The sequence below is a fragment of the Loxodonta africana genome, chromosome 24 (genome assembly GCF_030014295.1).
Source record: "Loxodonta africana isolate mLoxAfr1 chromosome 24, mLoxAfr1.hap2, whole genome shotgun sequence".
Lineage (NCBI taxonomy): Eukaryota > Metazoa > Chordata > Mammalia > Proboscidea > Elephantidae > Loxodonta > Loxodonta africana.
Genome location: NC_087365.1, coordinates 55,445,585 through 55,463,020, shown reverse-complemented (window position 1 = coordinate 55,463,020; position 17,436 = coordinate 55,445,585). Strand labels below are relative to the sequence as shown.

The window sequence follows — 17,436 nt, the reverse complement described above, 5'->3', positions numbered from 1 at the left end:
CCCTCAATTAGATCGTGCACTGAAAATTCAGGGAACAACTTAAGTGTACTGTATTTTTATGCAAATAACTTGCACCTTCTATGTTTGTTTGCCAGCTGATCCCTCCCCACCTTGAGGTATTTCTGTAAGCATGCTATGTGAATTTTTTTTAAATGGAAGAACAACTGGCTAACAGACTTAGAAGGTATGCGTTATTTGTATAAAATACCGTAATTAATGGCAAATAATGACACATTTGTATCATGGAATACCATGTTGTTGCTGTATGCTGTCAAGTCGACTTCAGCTCATACCTTTATGGGAGCAGGTCGCCAGGTCTTTCTCCCATGGAGCTGCTGGGTGGGTTCACACCGCCAATCTTTTGGTTAGCTGCCTAGTGCGGGACCATTCTGTCACTAAGCCTTGTTATGGAATATGGTACAGCCATTAAAAACGATAAGGTGGCATTTATATGAGCTGAAGTGGACAATCCCCCAAATACTGTATTAAATTTTAAAAAAGAGCAAGATGAGAAACTGTGTATATGGGATGTCCCGTGTATGCTTTTATAAATATAGGATCTCTCTGGAAGATTATACAAGTGTTTGGGACCCCTCCTCTGGGCAGGAGAAGAGGAGCCTGTGGAGACTTGAGGTGAGAAGAAAACATAATTTCAGTTCATGTTGATTTGTATGGTTTAATTTTTTTAAACCGTGTGTAACTGTTTTGCTTTTTCAATATAAAAATCCACTTTTAAAAAAGGATTCTGTTCTGTTGAGAGAGAATGACTCCTGCCTGGGTGAGCTTAAAACCCATCGCCATCGAGTCAGTTCCTCCTCATAGTGACCCCATAGGACAGAGTGGAACTGCCCTAATAGGGTTTCCAAGGCTGTCATCTTTACAGAAGCAAACTGCCACGTCGTTCTCCCAAGGAGCGGCTGGTGGGTTCAAACTGCCAACCTTTTGGTTAGCAGCCGAGCGCTTAACCACTGAGCCACCAGGGTTCCTTGGGTGAACTTAAGCAACTACTTTTCATGATTGTTCAAGTCCTCAGTCCTCACTTCATAGATCAGGTAGAAGGGAGCCTGACTCTCTTACCTTATCTCGTCAGAAAGCAGCTTGCTGCACAAAGGAACATGTCTGGAATCCCGGGAAACCCTCCATGAACTTCAGGGATGACTAACAGCATAAACCAGCACCCACTGCCCATACATCTAAGGACTTATGTTGTTGACAGCATGGAAGATCCCAAAAAGTGCTCGGGAAAACACTGATTTTGTGTGCCTTTCTCTCTTCCCAGCCCTTGAGAGCAGGGACGCAGTGGTACGCACACAGAAGACGCAGACCTCTCTTTTTTAATTTAAACGTGACCTGATGGGAGGTACACTAAGAATCACAGAACTCTGGGCTGGAGGAAGGTCTAAGGGTTTGTCTGACTCAGGCCTGTGCAAGTTAGGGAGGCATCTAACGAGTCTCCAAGCCACTGGGAAAGGCTCATGCCCCCCCCAAGGAGCCCTAGTGGTGCAGTGGTTAAGTGTTAGGCTGCTAACCAAAAGGTCGGCGGTTCGAATCCACCAGTCACTCCTTGGAAACCCTATGGGGCAGTTATACTCTGTCCTATAGGGTTGCTGTGTGTTGGATTTGACTCGACAGCAATGGGTTTGATTTTTGGTTTGGGTGGTATAAATGGTTAACGTGCTTGGCTGCTCAATGGAAGGCTGGAGGTTCAAGTCCACCCAGAGGCACCTCAGAAGAAAGGCATGGTGATCTGTTTCCAAAAAACCAGCCTTGACAACCCTGTGGAGCACAGTTCTACTCTGACACACATGGGGTCTCCATGAGTTGGAGTCAACTAGATGCAACTGATTACTGAACGCAGAGTAGGAGACAGGAGCTGGCCTTGATACCATTTGAAGTGACTTCCAGCCTCAAGATGCAGCTGGTTGGTAGTTGAATGATTTGGGTCCTGTGTGCAAACGTCGTGACTAGAGGGGAGGGTCCCCCCAACAGGACTTGTTACCAACAGCCAGAATTAGGAGCACAGTAGCAGGACACCCCAGCTGTGTGATGTACAGTAAAACCTGGAAAAGCCAGAACCCATGTAAGGCAGAAACCTGTCAGAAAAGCAACATTCAAATATTTTCCATGAAATGAGCGAGAGAAAAGTGTTAAGACTGCACCCTGTCTGAGGCGAAAAACTTGCGAGACCTGGAAAAACAAGGCAGTCCTGTGGGGCTCTGGCTCTCAGAGGTTCCACTGTAAATGTGGGACACTGAGGAAGACACTAAGAATAGCCACTTCCCTGTGGGGTCTCCAGCTCAGAAAGGGCGCCAGCCAGCCTATGCACCTCCTCTTTCTTTCCTCCCTCGTCTGCATCCTTTTTCTCCCTTTCCCGGCAGGCCTCGTTTTCTCCAGCCCATGTCTGCCCTTCTTTTGTCCCTTCTTCTCTCTCTCCTCCTTTCCAGGAGAGGAGCTGTTCTCTTTACTTTGACTTTGGCTCCTCAATTTCAGTGGCTTTCCACAGCCACATTTACATTTAAAATTCCATGAGTGATGGGGAACCGAGAGTCGCTTAAAGTAGCAAAAATGGAAAGATATTTCATAACGAGAACTTGCCCTCAGAACTCGCAAGTACTGTTCAATTGTTTAATGTGTCAGGCCTAATGTAGCGAGAGAATTTGTTGGCAGGTTTGAAAAACTTGAGACAGCTTTGCTTCGATAATCTGTGTTTTGTTACCAGAAATAGTTAAAATCTTTTAAAGGAGGTGACAGCTGAGTGGTTTCTTGCATCACCCTCTAATGTAAAGTTGTTTCTCTTGGAGCTGGCTTAAAAAAAAAAAGTTAAACAAGAGGTGCTGATGGAAAACTGCTGCTTTTTTGTGATTAATACTGATTCGCCAAGTAGACTAGGAAATGAGTTTCTGCCTCATTGTTCCTTTTGAAAAAGTTGAAAATTCTTGAACGAAAGGCTTCGGATGTGTAGAAAATGATCCAAGATCGTTTAACTGAAAGCGAGATACCCAATACTTCAGCTTAAGAAAAAAGCCTTAATTGAGTAGAATGTAACTTTTTAAACAAAATAAGGATTCTCTCTTTTTTGCTTCCAAACCTGGGGCATGAAACCCCTCTGTTATTTCCACTGGTGTGATAGCTGTTTGGAAAACATCTATACCTACTACTTTTTTTAGTAATGGGAAAATTTGGAAGTAACAAAACTTTTTAGTTTTATAGTTAACTCCGAGTCCCAAGAAATGAAAGGGTTGCAGAAAATGGATGTCAGAAGACAGAAACTCAGATACTCATGCCCGCCTTCATCTTGATGCTTTAAGAAATTATTCTTAAAGGTGTGCTATTCCATCTCCTGGAAAACACCAGCTTCTGCCACTGAGGGAGGGAAGGCTTTCTGTCACGGTTTGTGCTGGAGTGCCATGAGGTATGGGGTCTACAACACTTGTGTCCAGGCACAGCTTTCTGCAGATGTCCACGCCAGGCATTTGGATGGAAGCCAGCAGCCCTGGGGAAGGACACCCGTGTCATAATGCATTCTCTCACCATTTCCGCTAGCCCCTCCCATCTATCTGGATGCAAATAGCCATGGGGGGCGGTTTATCTATAATCCATCATGGACAAAAAGGTGAATAGACCTGGTGAACTTTGGCTATGAGGAGGGCATGAGAGAAAAAGAGAAAACGCCCAAAATAGGGTGATTCCTTGTTTTCCTAACACCTCTAAAAATGCCCCTGGATGATGGAAGATTCTGGAACAAGCACAAATCGTAACTGACTTCTCCATGATGATGTTGGACTCTGACGGATCCAGCACTGAATTCTTTCTAATCATTCAGATGAAAAAATCACACATTACAGGGACCTCTGTAACGGCAGAAGGCGTGACCTACTAGTGGGACTTTGAGGAAGAGGCTGTGGCCAGAAAAAAATTCCAAAGCTACCCAGTGCCAATTTCCTTCCCTGATGCCTGAATACTGTGGTTTTCCAGTAGGTGTAGGTCTTGGCTTGAATATACTTCTCTGTTCGCTGTAACAACCCCTTGGGTGGCAAAAACGGTGTGAGCTTGGCTAGTAACCAAAAGATTGGCAGTATGAACTCACCCAGAAGTGCCGCAGAAGAAAGGCCTGGAGAGCTCCTTCTGTAAAGATAGCCAAGAAAACCCTATGTAGCTCAGTTCTACTCTGTAACACATGGAGTCACCATGAGTTGGAATTAAAGTGATGGCAACGGGTTTGGGTTTCGGTTCATGGGAGTCTTGCTAAAATGCACTATTAGTGACTCATCAATTCAACAATCATTTATCAAGTACCTTCTGCATGTCTGACGATGTGTGCTGGGGTAAGCGTAGTGGTGAACGAGGTTCCTTCATCTATATGCTCAGAATCGAAATAATGCAACAATAAAGCCCTCCTAGGCCTTCTAGTAAGGAGCCCAGGAGGCACAATGGTTAAGTGCTCGGCTGCTAACTGAAAGGTCGGCAGTTCAAACCCATCAGTGGCTCTGTGGGAGAATGACCTGGCGATCCGCTCCCGTGAAGATTAAGCCTTGGAAACCCTATGGGGGCAGTTCTACTCTGTCACATGGGTGGCTTTGAGTTGGCATCGATTCGTCAACACCCAACAACAACAACATGCAATTATACCAATTTCAATTAGGAGAAAGTGTTGTCTAAGACTGTGTTTCTCAAACTTCCTGTGTCTAGCAACTGTGTGATTTCTGTCATATCCATGTACCACATTTTTTTTTTAATTAAAGTAAAATACTAAAATGAGCCAATTAAAAAAAAAAAAAAAAAGACTCACCCTAAGCAATAAACCCATTGCTGTCGAGTTGATTCCGAGTCATAGCGACTCTACAGGACAGAGTGGAATTGCACCATAGGATTTCCAATGCTGTAATCTTTATGGAAGCAGACTGCCACATTTTTCTCCCTTGGAGCAGCTGGTGGGTTCGAATCGTCGACCTTTTGGTCAGCAGTTGAGTGCTTTAACCACTGCACCACTAGGGCTCCTTCCCTAAGCAATACTGCCTATGAATTTACAGGTTTAATATGCTAGTTTAATTTTCACTAATGGACATTGGGAGACATAACGGACATAATGTAAGAAAATGTTCTGTGTACCGCCTAAAATCACCTTGAATACCAGCGGTCAAGGTCCCTGCAAGTGTGTGGTTTTTCCATCTGAATGATCAGGAAGAATCCAAAGCCAGCTCAAGCTGTTTTAAGGGATCATAGGGAAGTGAGGGAAGGTTCACGCTTGTTCACAGAATTCTCTGTTTTCTTCCAGCGCCATTTTTAGAGATGGCAGTAAGGCAAGGGACCCCCCAGTTATTCCATCTTCCCCCCTCTCCTTCTCTTGGCATTTAGTCCAGTTCACTTGGTTTATTCCTTTTGTTGTCAGTAATGGGCAACAGATAAGTCCATCCCAAGCCATATTTGGGATTCTAGAAGGAAGGTTAAAGAGCATGTCTTACATAATGGCCTTGCTTACTTCCCAATGGTTGTTGATCCCCTCGCTTTGGGAAACATCAATGTGAGAGAGAAGCAACTTGATATGTCCCTTGTAGTAATGGACTCTAGTGTTTTTATTTCCCTTTCAACGGGGGGCAGGGGGTGAGTTTAAATTTTGAAACTGAAGCAAGCACTTCGCAAAGCATCCTTTATTCCTTGTCAACCAGACAGCAAACACCTGCAAGGAGAGGGACTCTTTTTTGTCTTTAGCTTATTTTCGCCCCCCAAGTGGCAGATTGCCTGGGCAGTGCTTAGCAGACAGGGAGCAAACAAAAGCTGCTCTTGATTCCAAGGAGAAAGAACTACAATTTAAAGAAAAAGAAAGATATTTCACATTTACTAGGTCCCTGGGTGGCACAAATGGTTTGTGCTCTACATAACCTAAATGTTGGCAGTTCAAACCCACCCAATGATGCTGTGGAAGGAAGACCTGGCGATGTACTTCTGTAAAGATTACAGCCAAGAAAACCCTGTGGAACACAGCTCTACTCTGTAACACATGGGGTCGCTACGAGTTAGAATCGTTTCAGTGACGACGGGTTTTCACATCCACTAACTTATAAAGTCATGGAGAAGTTCTCTCTGGAATGGCAGATGAGGAGCCCAGACTTGCCCGTGAATGACATTTTAGTGGTCTGCACACATCTCCGAGGAGAGTCTTCAGAGAGTGCAGAGCCCCAGAGGCAGAGGGCAGGAAGATGCCCCCCCGGGCACAGGGCGGCACACAGTGGTCTTCTTACACTCTTCTTAGTCTTACTCGATTTCTCGTGGGCGTGTATACAAAAGTACCCTTCTCCTGAACAAATGGTTCATGAGCAACAGATTTGGAAATAGTTCCTAAAAAATCTATTTCCCCTTTTTGCACTCAAGTTGGAGTATTCTAATATCACCCTGAGCAGCATCTTTTTTTTTTTTTTTTTACCAGCCTCCCACCTTCCTCCTTTAAGTTATTTCCCTCTGGGCCCTTGTCATTTCCTCCCTTAGTCACCGCTGCTCCAAAATGGCCATGTTACGTAGCTATGGCCGCTTCCCCATTCCATTATCACGTTGGCCACTCTCCTTTGACTGGAATTGTAGCAGACGTTGGAATTTTGGGGGGATGGGGATGGTGTTCCATTTAGCTTTTTTTTTAGTGAAATAAATGTTAAAAGAATAAGGATTATTTAACAGGGGAAAGAATAATGACTATGTAATGGGATACTTCTTTTTTTGTTAATTGGAATGACAATGTATTAAATATTGAGAAATGGAACTAGACACTGTTGTCCTTTGTGGCATTTATTACAGTGCCTGGCATATAGTTGTTGTTGTTGGGTGCCATCAAGTCGTTTTCGATCCATAGAGACCCAATGGGACAGAGTAGAACAGCCGCATGGGGTTTCCTAGGCTGTAGTCTTTATGGGGGCAGATGGTCAGATTTTTCTTCTGAGGAGCCACCGGGTGGGTTTGAACCACTGACCTTTCAGTTAGTAGCCAAGCACTAGGACCATCACCAGGGCTCCTTCTGGCACATAGTAGGCACTCAATATTTGTTGCATGAATGAAAGATATAGTATCTCCCTGAACCAAACATAGCACGTGCAGTTAAATAAAATCAATTTAGTTCTTAATTCACTGTTCTTTCTGATCCTTGCCCGGATAGTCTCAAACACCAGAAGTTTTATAGAGTTTCCAAGGAGTGGCTGGTGGATTCAAACTGCTGGCCTTTTCCTTAGGAGCTTAGCTCTTAACCACGGCGCCACCAGGGCTCCTTTCAAAAGACAGAGCAGATGATTGTTCTCTGTGCCCACTGAGAGCAGAATGGAACCATCCAAAATGGAAAACGCCGCCATCTACACTGGAGTCTCCTAACTCCTCTCCCTGCTTCTGCTTTCTCCTCCCCACCAGGCCACACAGTGGCCCGAGTGATCTTTGTAGAACAGGTCAGCTCATGTCCTCCCTGCTTTCAATGGGTCAGTGGCTCCCCTTTGCAATGGGGATGCACCTCCAAGCTCTCAACATGCCTGCAAGGCCCTATGTGAACAGGACCCTGCTCACCTCTCAGATCTCATTCCCAACCACTCTCTCTCCTTATTTACTTGGCTCCAACCACCCTGGCCTCTTTGCTGATACTCTTGCTGTTAGCTGCTGTCAAGTCAGCAGACCCTACACACAACAGAATGAAATGTTGCCTTGTCCTGTGCCATCCCCAGGATCAGTTGCGGATCAGACCGTTGTGATACATAGGGTTTATGTTGGTTCATTTTTCAGAAGTAGATTGCCAGGCCTTTCTTCCTAATCCATTTTAGATTAGAAACTTGTGTAAGCCTCCACTGATGGATGGGTGGTGGCTGTGCACGAGGTGCATTGGCTGGGAATAGAACCTGGGTCACCTGTGTGGAAGGCGAGAACTCTATCACTGAACCACCAGTGCTGCCACTGATACTCTGCTGTGGTTAATTCATTCCCACCACAGGGCCTTTGCACTTGCTGTTCCGTTTGCCAGGAATGCCCTTCCTGTTGTTCACAAGTCACCTCCACAGACAGGCTCTTTCTCCCGTCTGCTCCGTCAGATCACCCTGTTTTGTTTCCTTTGTGACAATTATCACCATCTGAAATCATGGCCATTTACTCACTCTCTGTCTTACTGACTCCCCTGGAATGCCGGCTCTGTCTTGATCACCTGAAGCCCCCAAGCCCAATAACTATTTGTTGGGTGAATGACTAAGCAGTGGACAGTGAGTTGCGTTTCAAATTGGGAGTTGGGGCTGGGCCATTTTTCCTTGTGAGGCAGGTGAAGAGATGAAGTTACTGGCCAAGGTCAGAGAGAGGCCACAGGTCTTTGTGACCTTGATTTCAATTCCAATGGCTCAAATTTAAGGCAACCCCGACCATGGGGGAAGCAAGAGGCCAGTTTCCACTAGTCCAGGCTGAGCGGCAGGTCAGGTCGGGGCCAGGCAGGGTTGGAAGCTGAGAGTCAGGGACAACCTCTGTTCCCAGACATCTGACAAGTAGGAAGTGCTGTTCCGGTCCTCGCAGCAGGGCGATGTTGCAAGAGCTGTATTTGATGGCTGCCACCTCCGTCACTCACACAGCGTTCAGTGAGCACCTATCTCATGCACACTCCACTCCAGGCCCTGGAGACCAGCTCGGAAGAAGAGGTCTGTCCCTCGCAGGTCCACTTTCTAGAGGAGGAGACAGACTACCCGCAAGCGTGCAGACAAAGGCGAGACCATTTCAGAGTTTGCTAAGTGAAGGAAGACAAATGAGGAGAATGGTGGGGTGGGTGTGGAAGGGGAGGCCATGTGGACAAGGCAGTCCAGGTGTTGGAGCAGAGAACCCAGGTGGCCCCGTAGCGGCAGCCTGGGAGGGGCACTCCAAGGCAGGGGACAGAAGCGGAGATGTGGAAGAGGCTGAGGCCGGAGGCTGGCGGGAGCTGGGCCAGGCAGGCCTGTGACCTCAGTCAGCCTTCTGCATGGGACCCCACTTGCCCTGCCTGGACAAAGACTGGGTTTACAACGTCTTGTTTTACCACCTCAGAGCCGCTAACGGTACAAGGAGAGCTGGGAGTTGCTGCTCTCTCACGAAAGTGGTCTCAGCTAGTTTCAGGGCCCGGGAGCGCCGAGGCAGGCCACGCCACAGCATGCGACAGGGCGACTTCTGAGCAGCGCTGGGGGTGTTAGAGGTTTGTTTGTTTTAATTTTTATTCTAAGTGTTTACCTTGACCTCCTTGAGTGAGTCTAGACCCATTTCACTTTGAGTTGAGAGGAAAGTGGACCAAAAGAGATTTGATTTTTAACTGGGGCTGAATCTGAAATTAAAAGTGCTTAAAACAGACATGTTGGTGGGGTCGGCTGCCTGGGTTGTCCACCCTCCACGATGTGATCATGACGCTGGTTTGACAGACATGTTGGTGGGGTCGGCTGCCTGGGTTGTCCACCCTCCACAATGTGATCATGACGCTGGTTTGACAGACATGTTGGTGGGGTCGGCTGCCTGGGTTGTCCACCCTCCACGATGTGATTATGACACTGGTTTGAAAGCTCCTTTCGGAAAACCAAGTGAGCACACAGCTGTCTTTATAAGAAGGAGAAAGTCTAGATTGTTGGGGGAACACCGTGGAAAGCAGGTTTAAAATAGAATTTCGGAAGAGCTCAGAAAATGATGGAAAACAAATGCCAATACTTATCTGACTCAGTAAACCTTCTTCAATTCCTGGACATTGACCAAAACGAGAAAACAATGTTACGGGGGAGAAAACTGCTGTGAAGTTACGGTAATTTCAGTATCGTCTTCAATGGCTGAGACACAAACACACACACACACACTTGGAAGTCAACGAAATGCCCCCCAGGTAGATCAACCACTGCAGTAAATGCAGACTGTACTTCCAAACATAAGGCATTTCTGAACCTGCCAAACATCCCAAACAAGCACTTACATATACAAAAATCACTGAGTCAGCTCGTCTTTTAGACCGAATTTTCTGGCATTTCTGGAGTGGGAACATGGATTCGGCTGGCTTGAGTCCAACAAGCGGATGACCGAGAGGTCGAGTTTGCTATTTTTGCCGTGCATATGACTTCCAGGTCTGTTGCAATTGTACCATTTGAAGCCAGCGTGTCCTCTCACTAATTACATGTTTATTTTTTTGCTTTCTTCTTGTTTTATAAAACAGTTAGGGAAGAACATAATAAAACAGGCAATTCCACAAAATCTGCTGTGTACAAAAGCGGACGCGCTACTGACATGGGGCTGATGTTGGAAAGAGCAACGCTAAGAAGGAGCTTGGAAGACTAGTCACTGTTTACTGTCCAAAGGCTGACTTCAGCATAGAGGAGGTGGTCTGGGGTGCCCCCGTGTGAAAGTATGAAAGTGAGGGCTGGACCAAAGCTGAGGGCCGCTTACACACTGTGACTCCCTGAAGCCTGTGTTGTTTAAAAAGCAATTAAACGATTAGGTAGGCATGCAAAATAATGAGCTGGATCCACTGTGCTAATAGGAACTAAATTCTAATACGTATGGCTAGTAGTAAAAGGCAAGGAGCTTAATAGTTGTTCAATTACTATTGTATAAAAAGGAGCCCTGGTGGTACAGTGGTTAAGTGCTTGGCTACTAACCCAAAGGTCGGCAGGCAGTACAAACCCACCAGCCACTCCACGGGAGAAAGATGTGGCAGTCTGCTTGCATGAAGATTTATAGCCTTAGGAACTCTATGGGGCAGTTCTACTCTCTCCTATAGGGTCGCTATGAGTCATAATCGAATTGACGGCATTGAGTTTGGTCTTTTTGGTTTTTTATGGTTAAGATCTGACAAAGGAGCCCTGGTAGTGCAGTGGTTAAGGGCTCTAACTGCTAACCAGAAGGTCAGTGGTTCAAACCCACCAGCTGCTCTGTGGGAGAAAGATGTGGCAGCCTGCTCCCATAAAGCTGACAGCCTTGGAAACCCCATGAAGTAGTTCTATTCTATCCTATAGGGTCTCTATGAGTTGGAATCAACGTGACAACCATGGTTAAGACCTGAGAAGCAATGCCGTGCGTGAACCTGAACTGAATCCTGGGTTGGAAAAAAAAATACAAGCCAAAGAAGTGGGCAAGGATATTTTGGGGGCAGCTGGGAAAATGTGAACGTAGGCTGGATATTAGATGACAACATGAAACCAGTGTTAATGTTTCTCGGGTCTGATAATGGCTCTGTGGTTATTTAGAAGGCCCTTGCCCTTTTAGACACACGAGCTAATATTTAGGGCTGAAGTGTCATGATACCTGCAATTCATTTTCAAATACTTTAACAACCACCAAGTAGTATGTGCCTGTGTCTAAACATATACAAATCTGTGCACATAAACGGGACAAAATGGCAGTAATCTAGTAATCTAGTGAGTCCAGGGAAGGATACACAGGGGTTTACTAAATTATTTTTTTGCCATTTTTCCAAAGGTTTGAAAATTTTCAAAATAAATAATTCTGGACAAAATTCTAGGGTAAGTAAGATATTCACACACACAGTCTCTATGAAAAAGGACATCATTGTTGCTTGGCCATAAATTCCATCCTGACTTCTATTATTATTATTATTCTAATAAAAAATAGCATTTAATTCATGTAAGCAGGCGCCTCACTTCATAATTATTCCGTTTCTTTTTTCTTCTTCTACTTAAAATTTAAAGAAGGTGTAGCAAGATCAAAAAGATCAACCTTAAGCTTCACTTTCCTTGTGTCTGAATAATTTTTTTCTTGGGTAGCCATTTCAGCTTTCTAAATAGCAACTCTTTCAAGCTTCAGCTCTGTTCCCACAGAGCAATAAAAAATGACTGTGAAAATGGCCCACTGTGGACTCAAGCTGGAGGCTGAAGCCCAGGTCGGGGCTCGGCTCTTGAGAAGCAAGCACAGCAAGAAGTCAGTCAGAAGATGCTGGGGAGTGACCCTGACTGAGTGTCATCGGGCCTCAGAGCTAGAAGAACCCAGGGCTGACTAGCGCAGAGACTCGTGTCTTGCTCTTTTGTTGGAAGGCAAATGGACACAGCGTGATGGATTGTGCTGTCATCCCGGCAAGCTGGGTTCCACTGGAAAGTAATTTTCGCCCATCTCCAAATCAAACTAGCAAGGACCTTTGCAGCACATACATTTCCCACACCCAAAAGGGCCCTGGTGGCATAAGAGTTCAATGCTTGGCTGCTCACCTGAAGGTTGTCAGTTCAAAGCCACCAGGTGCTCAGCAGGAAAAAGACCTGGTGATCTAGCCCCACAGAAATTACCGCCAAGAAAACCCTCTGGCATGGCTCTACTCTGTCCCATGAGGTTGCCAGGAGTTGGAATCGACAGGAGAGCACCTAACAACAATAAGCTGACATTTAAAATGTTCCCTCTCACACTTGGATGTTACTAGTATTCATGCCTGAGCTCATTAGAAATCCAGAACTAAACTTAACCCACGAAGGGTGACGACTTTGCCCCCCGCCCATTCGGACGCCCCTCACTCACCATGGGCGGCCGGTCCAGGATGCTGGCACCTTTCATGCCGGTGATGTGAACAGATTCCTGAGAGTGCGCCGACTACCACGGCCCCAGGGGCGGCTCTGCAGTGTCACTGCCTGCCTCTGACTGGTTCTAAGAAGCGGACTTCTATGGCGTTATCTGACAACACATGGGAGATTGTCAGAGCCATTCTCCCAGCAGGCAGGCTTTCTGTCAAGCATGACCGGGTGAAATGAAAGGGCTGAGGGAGGGGGACCAGAAACCCGGCCACACTCACCCCTCAGTGCCCGACATCTGCTTGGTCTTTAAGTAGAGGATGTCGCACATTTGCTATGAAACCACAAGAGAAGAAGAAGAAAAAAAAAACACCCTTCTGCTTTAGAGGGTGAAGTTCCTATTTTGAAAAGCTGAGCGTCAAAACTCACGGCACGCTCAGCCCTCGGACCCTGTGAGCAGCTCCCCACGGAACAGACCCAGCTCGTTTCCCTGAGGAGAGGCCAAGAGGCCAACTTTCTGATGTTCTCATTGGGTGCTGTTGAGTAGATTCTGACTCATGGCGACCCCATGCAACAGAGTAGAGCTGCCCCAGAGGGTTTTGTAGGCTATAATCTTTTTTTTTTTTTTTAAAGACTATAATCTTTACGGAGCAGATCACCAAGTATTTCTCCCATGGAGCACCGGATGGGTCCAAACCACCAACCTTCTGGTTAGCAGCTGAGCGCTTAACTGTTGGGCCACCAGGGCTCCTTCAACTTTCTGATACTGGTTAACATTCCTTCCTTCCTTCCTGCTCACCAACACTGGCCTGACAACAGCCAGGATAAAAAAGCCAGTCAAGTAGGATGTGGAGAGCAACGCAGTTCCCACCACGTCTATCCAGCTCGGTTGCCCAGTTCTCCCTGCTCTGGACCTCTGTTCTTTGCTCGCTGTACCTAATGGCTAACTCGTGTTTTCTGAGCGCTGACGCAGCACCAGGTGCTATGCTGAGCAGTGGACTTGTGTTCCCTCTCTTGAATCTCACAAACTGTGGGCTGTCCTTTAGACTCCACCTAGCTCGTACAGTTCACCAGGACTTGCTAAGTCTTTTTACTTTTACCAGAATTTAGACACACCATTTAGAGAGGACCTAGTATCGCTAAGGTGCCCAGGTAGCACAAATGGTTTGCACTTGACTAACTTAATGGTTGGAGGTTTGAACCCACCCAGTGGTCTGGTGATCTGCTTCTGTAGAGATGACAGCCCAGAAAACCCTATGGGGCAGTTCTGCCCTGTAACATATAGGGTCGCCATGAGTTGGAATTGCCTCGATGGCAATGGGTTTGTTTTTGTTTTGTTTCTTACAGTGTAACAGACCCTCTGTTAGGCACGTTCGCATTTCTATTTCATTTAAACAAAATCGTATCCATCCTTCCCAGCCAGGCTCAATTTCCCTCTCTAGCAAGATCAGTCTCCTCTTAGCTTTCAGTCTTGCAATTACAGCGCTTGCTGTCTTATCTTCCGCCTGTCTCAGGTGAAGTCCCCAGGAGTCTGAGCACCAGGAAGTATGTACTGAATGGAACCGCTGACTGACTTCCAGCTGAGACATCCGTATGTTAAAATGCTGTCATGTTAGGGGGAGCTGCTGGGTGGTGAAAACCTTTAAGTGCTCAACTACTAACCGAAAGGTTGTTGGTTCGAGTTCACCCATAGGAATCTCAGAAGAAAGGCCTGGCAACCTGCTTCCAAAAGGTCAGTCTTGAAAACCCTATGGAGTACAGCTCTACTCTGCACATATGGGATTGCTGTGAGAGCGACTGGTTTGGTTTGGTTTTTTACCATGGTTGGAAATTAACTTCGGGGCCGAGTAATTGAGGTGCCGTAGCTAAGAGGGAAGAAAAAATGACCCCAGACAATGAACACAAACTAACCTCGAAACAAGTACAGAGTAGAGATCCCAGAGAGGAGGAGAGATAGGAGAAGGGGGGGAGTCATTTCAGGAAGGCTGCATGAAGCAGGCGAGATATGAAAGGGGCAGGCATGGATCAGGATAGAGACAGCTCTTGCCTGGGTGGGACATCATGAACACGCAAAAGAAAAAAAGGGTGGGAATTAGCAAGTTCCACTTAAGGAAGACAAGCAGGTTCAAATGCAAGACCGGTAAGTCATGAAGACAGAAGTGTTTTCTCCTATTAATCTTACAGACACAAATCATTAAAATGCACTACCGTAACACATATTGCTAGCGGGATTTGTTTAACGCAGAGGCCACTACAAATGAGCAGACTATTTCCCTGTTGTTACATGTAAACCTGGACATCTTTCTTGGGTGGGCCTCTTTGCTCCTGCTTTTTTCTAACTTTGCCAGTTCCTCTGGTGGGTGGGCATGGATGACCTCATCTCTAGACCAGGAGGATGCAACAATGTAGCAAGGCGCTCTCAAGCCAACAGTGAGGTCTGTGTTTCAAGGGTGGGCATCTCTCAAACCTAAATTCTAGGCTTCCAGGTTTATATACCCATGATAACATCTTTTGAATAGAAAAGAGTTAGTTCAAATATCATTATTCTAGAATTCATTATTTTCTAAAACAAGAATTACGTATCTCTGGCCCCTGAACGCCCTGCTAGCTCAGAACTGAAGCCATTCCGGAAGTCCACCTTTCCTCCGCCTGTCAGCCAAAGTTTAGACAGACCTACAAAACAAACAATGACACACATGAGGACTGTGCTTCTTAGTTCAATCAAGTATACGGGACCAAATGGGCAACACCTGCCCAAAATCAAAGACAAGAAGGAAGAAAGGGACAGGAATCCTGGACAAACGGACATGGGGAACCTGGGGTGTAATGGAAAAGGGGGAGAGTGCTGACACCTTGCAGGGATTGCAACCAATGTCACAAAACAATTTATGTATACATTTTTGAGTGAGAAACTAATTTGCACTGTAAACTTTCACCTATAAAAAAAATTTTTTTTTTTTCACCTATAGCACAATAAAATTAAGCAAAAAAAGGGAGAGAGAGAATGACATATTTCTAACACGTGGAGGCCAGAACAGGATGTTTCGGAAATCTAGTCACGTATCTAGAAATCACACTAGAAATTAAATCAGGAAAATGCAAAGCAAAAACACAAACCCATCACGTATTTGGGCAATGAAAGGATGGCAGAAGAAAATAAGAGTTTCAATTAGAACAGCGATGCAAGATAAGAAGGGTGGGGTTCAGATTGGAACGACAGGGCAAGCAGAGGGGCTGTCCCATCCATGCAGCGGCAACATGGCATGGAAGCACCCCGGTACTGGCACACTGCGTTCACAGCAGCACTGTTCACAACAGCCAAAAGATGGAAGCACCCCAAGTGTCCATCAACAGAGGATGGCTGAACCTTGAAAACATTTGCTAAGTGATATAAGGACAAATGTTTTATTATTATTATATATTATAAATATAAGGAAACCCTGGTGGCATACTAGTTAAGAGCTACACCTGCTAACCAAAAGGTTGGCAGTTCAAATCCACCGGAAACTCTAAGGGGCAGTTCTACTTTGTCCTACAGGGTAGCTATGAGTCGGAATGAACTCGATGGTAATGAGGTAAAAAAAATGGGGTGCGATATATAAATATATTTATATTACAAGTGTAAAATAAGGACAAATATTATATTATTATTATTATATTTTTCACACCAATACAAAATATTTGGAATAGGCAAATATATAAAGACAAAAATAGATTAGCGGTTCCCAGGGATTGAGGGAGAAGGGGACGGGGAGTTAGAGCAAAAAATAAAAAAATAAGAAATAAATTTTATGTATGAGGTTTCTTAGGGAATTTCAGTCTATAGTTAAAATAAAAAAAGATAGGGCCCCAAAGTGGGGATGGGGGTGAATGGCTAGAAGGGAGCTGGGCCCAGCATTAGGCACACTAACAGGAATCCAGTGAGAACACCTTTATCCAGTCAGGCTGTCCTTACGTGGGGTCCACCTTTTTTTAAAACCAAGCTGGGCTGTCTCTCAAGGATCTGGCTAAAGAAATTCCTTCTTGGCAACCCCACCCACCTCCAGATAACCAACTTGATGGAGAAGAAACAAATCAACTTCTAATTCTTTCCTACGATGTATTTCTGCAGAGCCCAGGCAAAGGTTTGACCTATCGACCCGGCTGATTTATTTTGTTGGGAAACCTTCAGAGCAAAGCAGGGAGGACTGGTCACGTTTCAGAGAGTGAAGCTGTTCTCCCCATGAACGGTTTTGAATATCTTTTTACTTCCAATGTATTAGCCACCTTAGATAAGGAAGGATTATAATTTCATTCTTAGGTTTCTAAAAAGAGGTGGATTATGACTTGGGCACGATGTCTTTGGATTTCTAACATCCTTTGATTTTATTCAAAATTTATGATTGATTATTTAAATGATCAGGAATATCATGGCACTGCACTGTATTTAGATGTTCCAAGCTGTAATTTAAAAACCCTCTCCCGGTTTGATTGATGATCTAGCAAATTCTGGCCATTTCAGCTGTCCACATACACAGTAACTCAGGATTGTGCAACAGCCAGCTACCGCAGTGCAGGTTGTGTATAAATGTCACCCATCGTCCTCGAGTCGATTCCGACTCAGCAACCATACAGGACAGAGCAGAACTTCCCCACAGGGTTTCCGAGGCTATTAATCTTTACGGAAGCAGACTGCCACTTCTTTCTCTCGAGGAGCAGCTGGTGGGTTCGAACAATGGACCTTTTGATTGGCAGCAGAGCGCTTAACCACTGTGCCACCAGGGCTCCTCATGTGAACGTAAGATAAGCAATTACTAACAACTCAGTATCTAAATTCCATCTGAGTGGTTAAAATTAACCAACATGATATTAACAGGTTCAAATTTGAATGCTATTTCTTAAGAAGGAGAATAAAAAAGGCAATACTATGAGAAATGTTATTTTTAAAAATAAAGAAAATAGTGTTGATTCATTAGAAAAAAAAAAAAAAGCCCCGCAGAACGTG

At 45.3% G+C, this 17,436-nt stretch overlaps 1 protein-coding gene across 6 annotated transcripts in view; it reads right to left on the bottom strand.

Moving 5' to 3' along the window:
* Positions 1–13,051, bottom strand: part of CASS4 (Cas scaffold protein family member 4) — a 47,023-nt gene extending 33,972 nt beyond the window's left edge. For 2 of the 6 annotated variants that reach the window (XM_064276232.1, XM_064276233.1), the window contains exon 1: positions 12,463–13,050. In XM_064276232.1, the coding sequence (XP_064132302.1) occupies positions 12,463–12,498 (36 nt within the window). In that variant the 5' untranslated portion in view covers positions 12,499–13,050. Of the gene's footprint in view, positions 1–12,462 lie in introns of all 6 variants that reach the window. The other 4 variants (XM_064276235.1, XM_064276234.1, XM_064276236.1 and 1 more) reach the window with 3 other exon arrangements.
* Between the last annotated feature and the right edge of the window lie 4,385 nt (positions 13,052–17,436).